The 10,927-nt window shown below is 49.3% G+C and overlaps 1 protein-coding gene across 2 annotated transcripts; it reads right to left on the bottom strand.

Moving 5' to 3' along the window:
• Window positions 1-385: 385 nt before the first annotated feature.
• Window positions 386-10,035, bottom strand: CNEP1R1 (CTD nuclear envelope phosphatase 1 regulatory subunit 1). 2 transcript variants are annotated; one of them, XM_036440984.2, is made up of 6 exons: window positions 9,901-10,035; window positions 8,681-8,752; window positions 5,615-5,688; window positions 2,581-2,690; window positions 2,431-2,485; window positions 386-1,712 (listed from the first exon to the last, which is right to left on the bottom strand). In XM_036440984.2, the coding sequence occupies exons 1-6, from the start codon at window positions 9,923-9,925 to the stop codon at window positions 1,671-1,673; spliced, it is 378 nt and encodes a 125-aa protein (XP_036296877.1). In that variant the 5' UTR covers window positions 9,926-10,035; the 3' UTR covers window positions 386-1,670. The 2 variants fall into 2 exon arrangements, with proteins under 2 accessions (XP_036296877.1, XP_036296878.1); XM_036440985.2 differs by lacking the exon at window positions 8,681-8,752.
• Window positions 10,036-10,927: the final 892 nt, after the last annotated feature.

Here is a 10,927-nt window from a genome sequence, read left to right on the forward strand (position 1 = left end):
AGATCTAAGGACCTAACCAGTTCATCTTTTTAATCGTTATTGTTGAAATTACTATAGATATCCCTCCCCCCCCCTGACTTCCACCTTCCCCCCCCACTGACCCCCACCTTCCTACTCCCACTCCCTCCCAGGCCTTTACCACACTACTATCTAAGCCCAGGTTGTCCTCTTGGAGGAAGCTGGAAATGCAAGGTGGAGAAGACCTGCATTTCCTGATTCAGAGCTAATGTTATTAGACAGTGAGGGGACATAGAGGCACAGCCCAATAAACAGGCATGTGCAAGTGCTCCTGGAAATGGCTCTACTGACGAAATTAAATAAAACATCTCCTTTGGAACTAGCCTGCATTGAGTTACAATAAACCAAGGAAAAGCCCAATCACCAATTATATATAAAGTATTTATTTTATGCACATATTTACCTACAAAATTTACAGAAAATACAACAACGCAGAACACAGAATACCCTCTTAAGACTTCTCAGGAGCACGTTTTATTGCTACAGTCCAAAGAATAAAACCTGACGCAGGTGACAGGCCGGAGGAACATGTTTCCATGAAACGGTCGCCTGGTTAAAAAGTTCTTGTCCTGTTACTGAATTCTCAGCTTTATGTTAAATGAAATTTAAAAGATTGCTCTTGAAATAATTTAAACCTTCTCAAAATCTTCTAATAAACAGATAAAAGACACCTCCAGTTCTTTAAAATATTTATAGCAATCCCAATACTTTAATTCTAGGTCACAGAGTCCATGTGGCTGAGATGCACACTCAGCATGTCAGTCACACTAACGGTGATGACTGTTCTCGTGTGGCACCGCCCGGCTCTCCTGGTGACGAGCCGACGATCAAGGACACTGCAATCCTAGTGCCATGGCACGCTGACCACAGCGTAAAACCCAATTATCTAAAACAATAACCATCCATTCCCAGACAATACATAATTGATAACTAAACCGGCATTTTCAGAAGCCTCTGGAGTGTTCTTAAAATTATTTTTAAAACATAAAGTAAATTTAGCATTAAATGAAAACAATGACTAGTAAAATATCTCCCCCGTAGTGGCTGAAGTTCACTCTCTGGTTTAACGAAAACTGTTTCTCAAAACATTTAGGATTTCTTATAACTAATGGAGAGGAGTTTCTCCCGGCCAAGCCCACGCCGCGGCCCTGCATCTGATGGAGAGGAGCTGGCAGAGGAAGGCACTGCACGGAGCGGGAGGCGGTGAAGGCCGTGGCGATGGCGCGCCGCCCTTCCGGCAGCTGGTGCAGGAGGACAAGTCCACAGAGCGCTTCCTCTTTGACACTGGCATCGATCTGCTATTTACAGTAGTTTGAAAAAATACATTATAAAAACTGATGAGGTTCTGTTTCTAAGTTTTACTTAGTAACATACACACACACTTCCCCTGCAACCACCGCTGCAGGCTCCGAAGTACTAAAGTGACGCTAATACTGAACGCGAACGGCCCGTGGGGCCGGCTGATCCCGGGTGGGGCGCTGATCCGGGGGCGCTGATCCTGGGGTCCCCGCCGCCGAGCCTCCGGGTGAGTATTGCACAGGCTGTCGGCGGTCTCGCTGCCGTCCACCTCCCCCGCCCCGGGAAGGCTGTGGCTGCTGCGGGGCCAGGTCTGAGGAAAGGCTGCTTCCGGGCCCGCCGCGGGCTGCACACTGTCACTGGACGTGGGGCCTCGGTTTCAGAATCAGCTTTCCTGTCTGTAAGAACAAAAGGTGAAGTTTTTAAACACAAAGTTCTATTAAAAACACCGCCATTTATCTGTAAACCTGAGGGCACTTGAAGGGTATTGGGACACCTCCCTATATAGTCAAGATTAAACAATGGAATTATTTTTCAAAGTTTTCTCTACGTGGAGCTTTCTTCCAGTCTTTATTATTTTAAAACACACACGTACAATATTTGATATATTCTCTGTCCCCTGGTTACTTAAAACTAATCCAATCAACCGGGTAAAATAAAATTAGTGTAATTGAATTAATTTTTATGCTTTACATTGTATAAAATACTACGAATAACATGATGTATGTGACAAAAGCATTTCTTTTTCCAGCAGTAAATTTTACTTGTTATTAAGTTTTTTCAAAGTTGAACTGAACTTTTATTTTCTCAACAATGAACTTTAATTTCCTCAAACTAAAATGTTAACCAACAGCTGGAATAAGAGGAGAGCTGCACCATTAAGAAAAATTAAACTGTCAACTCTACCAATGTAACTGTAAGACACCCTGACTTATTAAATCCACCCCAATTTCAGAGATGTTAGAATACTTAAAAAGTCTTAGGATCAATGCATTAAGGAATACCCCGACTATTAATTCCATGGAGATAATTATTGTTAATAAAATGCGTGCTTCACTTAAGCAAAAATATAGTCCTTTCACAGGTCTGTAATTTTCAAATGAAGAAAATACTCACGTCATCACAAGACATGTTGTACTCTGCTAATATAGTCCGACACCGCGCAGCTATGCTGAGGAGCGGTTAAAGGAAACGCGGCATTGGAAGAGGCTGGACCGCCCTCCCTCGCCAGGAAGGGTTCCCAGTGAGCTCGCTGAGAAAGGATACATGGAGGGGGCCACCACGCGCTTGTGGATGCCGGCGAAGAAAAGGCCGATGAGGGTGATGCAGCTGAGGGTGAAGAACGGGTGGTTCCACAGCGACGTGAGGAACGACACCTGGAGAGCGCGTTTGCGAGAGAAAATGTGAAAAGTCTCAGACAACACAGACTCCCTCCCACCTCTCCACTCAGGCATGCATATATGTAACATTTAATCATCTAAATACGGGCGTTTGAAGACTGCCAAGACTGCCAGTTCTCTGTATTGCTATGCTATAAAAATGAAAACATATATCGTTTACATATTCAAGGTAGCAATATAGTAATATTCCCTCCATTCATTCCAGATACCTGAACCACTACAAATTCATTCCTGTAATAAACCCCGAACATGCACTGAGCCCTCCCAGGGAGAGGCCTACGAAAAGCACCCTCTTCGGTCCCTGAGAGGGACACGGCCTGTGCCTCTGGAGCAGCACGCTACCCGAGTCTTGCGAAGAGGGTTCGATCTCAATGAAAACAAGTCAGACCCTGTGGTCTAGCACCTTCCCCGCTGAAACGCTCCTCAGGGCCTGGGCACACTGTGCCAGGCGTGGCTGGTCCCGTGGCAGCGCTTCCTGCCACACGCACAGGTGCTGCCCGTTCCCCCTCCTCTCTACCGGCCACCCCTGCGCATCCTCAGGACTCCCCCAGCACCCCCCTCCCTCTGCAGCAGCGGAGGGTTTGGCTTAGAAGCCCGAGACTCAGTGGCCATGGAACCTCGAGCAGGGAAAACCTGGGAGCTATCCACAGAGACCAGAGTTCGGGGAAAAGGGGTTCAGATCTGGACCCTCAGTGGGTAGCAGAACACAGGACCCCACACGACACTAGAACCAGGGGGACGGGCGTCCAGGAGCCACGTTCGGAAACAAGCAGGCACGGAAAGCAGACCCCTGGGGTCGGGGAAGCAGGTGAGCGGAGAGAAGACAAATGTCTGGTCTGGCCAAGAAACAAGTGGACTGGGAAGCGAGGGGAGCGAGGAGTCAAGCTAAGGCTCTGCACCCCCCGCACACCACGAGGCGCGAACCTGTCTCAGGACAAAGACGACTTAGGAAAAGTGCCTGGCGGACGGCCTAGCTCGGTCCTGGGTAAATAAACTTGTCAAATGGAGAAACGGGGGGCGGGAGACATAGGAGGAAGAGGCCCCCAGAAGGATGCGTCCTGAAGGAAGATTCTGTTCCAGCGACCGGTCTCCTTGAAACCCGAGGCCATGCTATGCCTCGGGCCAGCGGTGTGCTGTGTGCCTGCGCCGGGGCAGCAGGGCAGTTCATGCTTTAATTTTAATGCCATAGCCGGTGCCACCTTCTCTCCTGTGGCCTCAGCCACTGCAGCCACGCAGAGTGTCCCTATAGATCGGGGGTGGGGGCCCCCCACACATGCCAGGTCCCTCTCCTGTGTCCCTCCAGCTAGCCACTGGCTTGGAGTCTGCATCTCCGGCTACAGACACAATTGCTATTGAAAAGGCCTGTCAGGTTGAAGCTTATTAAATACTAAAATATACAGAGCCAACCCTTAGGCTAATCCTCACATTCGCACCTAATTTAGAAAATCATATTAACTACAGAGTTTTGGGCCTATTTCAAATTACATTTAATTCTGTGTTTTATTAAGATCTCAACTAGCTGGAAATCAGCTTGTATTTTTCCCAATTAGAAGTCAGCTTCATTTCCCCAGACAGACCTTTTCAATCTTCTTGCAGCTTCCTTCCCTCTTCCCCCAAAGATGAGTACCAAGCGCAGCCTCACCACCGGGTTTTATAAATGAACACTCAGGAGAGTTTCTCTCTGCCACAGAACCCTCTATTAACAGAAAATTCCATCGCAACCTCCCCTGCTCATTACCTCCCACCCCAGTGGGCCAGGCGGGAGACGGCACGCTAAGAACCCTGGCTGCCGGCGCGGCCATGCAGCTGCCGACAAGCCTCCGATCTGGCTTTTCTCCCGAATAAAATAAAAGGTCATCCGTACAGCTGCTGCCACAGTTACCTCATCCCAGTTCATAAGGGGGGAGTGGGATTAAGGTTTGTGAAAATTACACAATTTTACACAAATAACATTTTTACATACATTTTAAATAAATTTACATGATTACATAAATAAAGCTGCAGGGGAGGAACCACCTCACTGATAAATCGGAGACTGCTGCTTCTCTGACAAAAAGGACGAGCGTGGTGTGAAGAGCGGTGAGCAGACAGGCAGTCTGAGAGGCACGCTCCCCGCTCTCCTCAGAGGGCGCCTGGAGGATCCCGTTATGACCGTTATTGCAGTGGTCGGGATGCGCCGGATGCCCAATGGGAGCGCTCTCGGTGTTTCCTATATTAAACTCCAGGCAGGAAATTTTTTTTTGGAGATAAAACGCTAAGGAAATAAAAGCTTTGCTAGCTAAGAAACTTATACGTATACCTCTTCACAGACAATGAAACCCGGGGAACTGGCGGGGACTTGATCGATGAGGGGCCTCGGAGGCTAATCTGTAATGCAATTCACATGGCCACCCCGTCAGTGACCTGGGGTCGTGCCTGGTTCTGTCCTCCAAGTCCAATGAGTTTCTGTCTTGACTGTTTGTAACATTTATAGTGTGCTATTTCGTCACGTGCTTCCTACAGAGCCGGCTCCATCCTTTGAGGGGTGAGGAAAGTATTAACAAAGGGAGCCGATAGGAGAAAATGTTATAATTCTCGAAAGCTGGCCCTGCGGACACTAGTGAAGCCGAACAGTAAAAATAGGGACAAATAAGACAGAAAGCTGCACACAGTTCAGAAACGAGCGAGGAGCAATCCAAGTGGAGCTGTATTTCTTAGCCCTTTCCCTGTAAACATACTTAATTCCCAATGGCCAGCCAAAGGTTTTCTGAAGCACATTCATGTAAGGCATGCTTTTAATATGATGATTAATGCCACTGTTAGCAGTAACGGCAGCAGTGTCTAACACTCCCCAATGAACAAAGCACTGTTACAGTCAGTACCGTGTTTAATGTATTAAAGATCGTAAATCAAACGTCTACCTTTTGTGTCTCCGGATCTATTAACCAGTTCCAGGCACCAGTAGCTGTACACACAGATACCACTATGAGAAGCACTGGTGAGAGATAAACACAAAATTAGTACGGAATGAGCTCCAGCAGAAGATGCCCACCAGCCACGGAGTGCCCAGGCAGCGCACTCAGGAACGGAAAATGCACCTGATGCCCAACAGGGGACTCGCCACGAACCGTGAGGAGTTCCAACCCTGGTGACCTGAGCTACTGAGGACAATACTGTCCCCCTCGTTACTTCGGTCAGACGTATGGAAGTCAATGAAATTAAAGCAATAAAACCAAGATGGCAAAACTTTAGGATTCTACATCATATAACTTTCTATGTGTTTTGTACTGATTTTGCAAATTCAAATAAAAAGCAAAACAAAAACCCTCTCATTTCCAATGTGACCAACCAGACAAAGCTCCTTTCTGAATGCCTGTGAGTTCTGACTGCAGGGTCTGCCTGGCAGCCTGCGCTTTAATTGCAAAGGGCCGTGTGCTGTGTATGGAGCATGCAGTCAGCATCGGGTTTTCTTTAAGGGATTCACCGGAAGGTCGGGTAGAGATTACTGACAGTAAATCTGAGCTAAGGTTTCTCTCTCCCCACTTAGCTAGAATTATTTTTAAAAGTTCTAAATAAAACATAAGTAAAAGTTAGTAACTGGCATTACTAAATCACGAAAAGGCAACAAGGCCTGGTTAATATTCTGATCAATGCAGCTACTGTCTTCCAGCGGGAAAGTCTTAAAATGTACAGCTCCAGCGTCAGAGAGTAACAGAAATACATTAAATCCCTAATTGGCTAGAAGTCCTGGCAATGTATTTTAAGACGAGGCAAATCACAGAAAAATAATCTCATCTTAAGTATTTAATAACCATCAAATTTTGAAATTAGTTCTCATCTCAAAACAGATTAAAATCAATTTCCTATAATTCTTATGACCAGTAAGAAATATATTCCAGTGGTTTTATTGTCAATAAGCAAAGCAAACCCACATAGGGGTGATCATACACCTGCTGTTACACACACATCAACCACGCTGCCACTTACAGGAGCGCAGGGACCACACCAGAGAAGGTAAAACGGTAAATGTGGTCATCATGGTGCATTTTATAAGCTCGGGCAGCATCATACGTACTTTAGAAGATTCTCCAGGACAGTGGAACACGGTTTTGGAGGGAATTCTAGGTAAACCAGAGAACCTGAAGAAATCACTACTTGTGAATTCTGACCAATGAGAATTCTCACGGCACAGGAGTAAAACCTCGCACACAGAATAAATAAATGTAATAAAAACTACATGGAAATCTTGACCTGACAGACCCGTACCTTCACTAGTGCTCTGCTGGCCCCACTACCGAGGGCCACTCTACGTGCAGCATGTCTGACATGTGCTGTGCTTCTTTCTTGGCAGGAATTAGTTTCAACAATAAACCCCCAAGAACGTAAAGTAAGACTGGTCCCAACGTAAGTCAGCAAAGCATTCTGTTTGCCGATGTCATCATTTGTTCATTTGCCTATATGTGCTTGCTTCTACTGGGCAGTAACCTCAATTCATTTTATTTGTGAGTAGACAATGTGAAATTTTTTTCTCGGTTAGGGTCTAAAGCAGCATAATCACTGTTAAAATCAACAAATTTCATAACCTTTGCAGATACAGAGGGGCAAAAGTAGGTTTACAGTTGTTCATATGGAAAATAATCATATATAATAAAAGCCTAATTTGCAATTGTCCTCTCGACTGGGAGTTCAACCAGGGGGCAGGTTGGCGGCAGTGGTGGCGGGAGGAAGGGAGGCGCCCCAGATGGTAGCCAGTAGCCACTCGGGGCCCTCCCCACGCACAAACTTCGTGCACTGGGCCTCTAGGCTATATAATAAAAGCCTAAGCAAGCATTATGGCCAAACGACCCGAACAACCAGAATGGCTGGTCGCTATGATACGCACTGACCACCAGGGGGCAGATGCTCAATGCAGGAGCGCGACACTCAGCCAGAAGCCGGGCTCACAGCTGGCGAGCACAGCGGCAGAGGGGGCGTCTCTTCAGCCTCCATGGCAGCACTGAGGAGCTTCAGGGAGCCGAACGGTAAGGAGAAGCAGGCCGGTAGGCAGTAAGGAGCCAGGGGTCCCGGACTGTGAGGAGGAAGAAAATTAATCCCTGGGTGCATTAGAGGGAAACTACAAAAAGACAAAGGCAGAGAGCATCTTAAAAGTAGTCAGAAGAAAACCGGACTGTGAGAGGGCGCAGGCCGGGCTGAGGGACCCCTCCCCCGCAGGGCATGAATTTTGTGCACCAGGCATCTGGTAAAATAATAATATAAAAATACTAAACTGTTTTGCACTCACAACTGTAAACCTACTTTTGCCCCACTCTATATATGATAAATATTATTTTCCTTAACAAAACTTTATCATTTGCAGGCAAATTGTAAAACTGCTAAATAAGCTACTGAAAATTTTATATGTATTGTCTATCAAATCTGTAATATTTGTTTAATAAAAAAAATAAATGTCTATTTTAATGGTTAAATGAAAATTCAACTACAAGGATTGTTCTTCAGCGTGCGTGGTGTGGCTTAGTTGTTGAGTGTTGACCTATGAACCAAGAGGTCACCGTTCAATTCTGGGTCAGACACATGCCCAGTTTCAGGCTCAATCCCCAATAGGGGGCATGCAGGAGGCAGCCAACCAATGATTCTCTCTCATCCTTCTCTCCCTCTGCTCTCTTTTCTCAAATCAATAACACATATATATACACACACACACACACACACACACACATATATATATATTTAAATGTTAAAATAAAAAAGATTGCTCTGCAAAGTGGCCAGGTACCTTTCTTAAAAGTTCTTTACAATGCATTGTTTACAATGCTAAATACATTTAGAAACTGTGGAAACAAAAGGAAACATCATCTATGGTTCAGTAGAGCCAGAGTTTGTCATTCAAGTTTTACACTAAAGTCAGTCATTGCTAAACTGGGAGAAAAGTACCAACTGTTCAGTTTATGTCCCCTTTCACTCACACACACACACATCCGGGCACTTACTTCTCCAGCGCCCCGTGGCGGGCTGCAGACAGTGAATGTATTCGGTGAGCCTCCTCTCGAAAGCCTTGAGATCTAGGCAGAGAGATGCCAGCCTCCCCGTTAGTTAGCTACTCCCGCTGGGCTGAGTCCGGCGCTCCAGCTGCGTCACCGCTCACAGGTATGGCTGCCCTGCCTGCTTCCTTTGCCACCACAGCTCTACGCCCTCGACAGACACATTACGTTCCTTTGGTTCCAATTTCACGCGCAAGGACAGTGGCTGGTTCACTTTGAGAGTATGTGCTATGTGGGAAGGCGCAGCAGCAGCAGCCTCAAGCGGAGCCTGAAGCTAGAAATACGGGGTGTGTGGGGGGGAGGTGTGTGCAAATAAGAGGATCAAGGCCAGGTGGGGTCCTAACTCTGCTGGACCCAAGAACTTCCCATCAGACCGAAGGGCCTCCTCCCCTCACACCAGGTCCTCCACGTCTACCGGGGTGCAGGCACCCGCTCCCCACGGCTCGCCCTTGGGTCTAGCCAATGGCTACGCTTTGCGCCTCGGAGCCTGCTAACGGGGCTCGGGCTCCACGGGGCGCCCGTCAGACATCCCCGAGCGCAGCCAGCCCCCGGCCCTCCCTCCGAAGGCGGGGGAGGTGTGACCCCGGCTCCGCCGCCCCGGCGCCTCCTCCCGTCGGGGGCGGCCAAGGTGCCCCGCGGAGGAGCGCGGCGGGAGGTGGGGGCGGAGTGTCACTTCCACGATGGCGCTTTTTAAACTTTAAAAAGGAAACCGAGAGGCAGCCTCTCACCCCGCCGTTACCTGAAACCCCGGCAGTTAATTGGGGATCCAACTCCCGGAGTTTGCGGAGGAAAAGGCAGAAGATAAAGGAACGAGGGGTACAACCCACGGAGTTCCCGAAACCCAGGGCGAGGGGTGCGCTCCCGGGGTTCTCGGGACAGAGCGCGCGGGCTTGCAAACGGAAGTGCAGACTCCCCGAATGAATTAAAAACGGCCCCGACGAGGAGCCGGGGCCCCCGCCGGGCACCGGGGCAGCGGCCGCGACGCCCCCCAGCGGCCGCGCGTGCGCGACCCGGTCCGGCCGGGTCCGGCCGGGCCCCGCGGGCCCCCAGGCCCGGCCCTCGCGCCCCCGCCCCGAGCTCCCGGCCGCGTCCGCCCCCCAGCGCGGCCTCCTCTCCCGCGGCGGGGCCCCCGCGGCCGCAGCCCCTCCGGAGCCCGCCGGCGGCCGTACCTTCCGCCTGCTCCAGCGAGTTCATGTCGGCCGGCAGCTCCGGTCACGGACGCGCTCCCGCCCGCATCGCGGCCCCGCCCGGCCCGCAGCGCCGACTCCCACCTCCAACCGCTCTCCTCGGCCCCGCCTCGCCGCCCCGCCCCTCGCCTACACCCGCTGCGCTCATTGGGCAGCTCTCTCCCACCTCACAACTAAGGCGGCTTCCTATTGGCTAGCTCCCGCCCCGGCCGCGGGGCCCTGCGACGGACGGTCAGCCGGAGGGGCCAAGCACGGCCGGCGGCCGGGCGGGTGTGACGCCAGCGCCGCCTCTTGCCCCGGGGAGGAACTGCAGCCTGACCCAGCCGGTTCAATGGGCTCTTCCTTTCTAAGTCGTTTCCAGCTTGCTTCTGGAATTCCTGAAATATTTATGGAGCGCCCACCACCTCCCAGGCAGGGTTCCGGTCGTTGACGAGGGCCTCAGACATTCTCGGGCGCATGGGGAAATAGGTACAGAACTAGCTAGAACCCCAAATACTGGGAATAGCACCTCGTCCCTAGATATCCAACTATGTAAGCAAACATTTCTCCCTTGATTACTTCTTTCTCACAACCACTTTCATAAATCATAAAGGAGGCAAACAAAGCACCCCAATACCTAAAACTCTAAAAAAAATAAATAAATCTGTATGACATCGACTACATTTATGTTTGATTCAAATGCTCTCCTGCTGGCGGGTGTGGCCCAATGGGGTGTGGCTCCAAGTTTGAGTGGTGACCTATGAATCAGGAGTTCCCTGTTCATCACCAGCCAGGGGATGCCCAGGTTGTGGGGCGTGCAGGAGGCCATCGATCAATGATTCTCTGTCATCATTGATATTTCTATCTCTCTCCCTCTCCTTTCCCCTCTGAAATAAATAATATATATATTAAAATGCTCTCCTGTTCATTTCCTCGTGGACACTCATTCATTTTAGAACTACTGACTGCATGATGCTGCCAAGCACTGGATCTGGGATATGAGGGAGGCAGACAAGATCCCTGTCCTCGA

The sequence above is a fragment of the Pipistrellus kuhlii genome, unplaced genomic scaffold, assembly GCF_014108245.1.
Source record: "Pipistrellus kuhlii isolate mPipKuh1 unplaced genomic scaffold, mPipKuh1.p scaffold_m20_p_17, whole genome shotgun sequence".
Taxonomy (NCBI): domain Eukaryota; kingdom Metazoa; phylum Chordata; class Mammalia; order Chiroptera; family Vespertilionidae; genus Pipistrellus; species Pipistrellus kuhlii.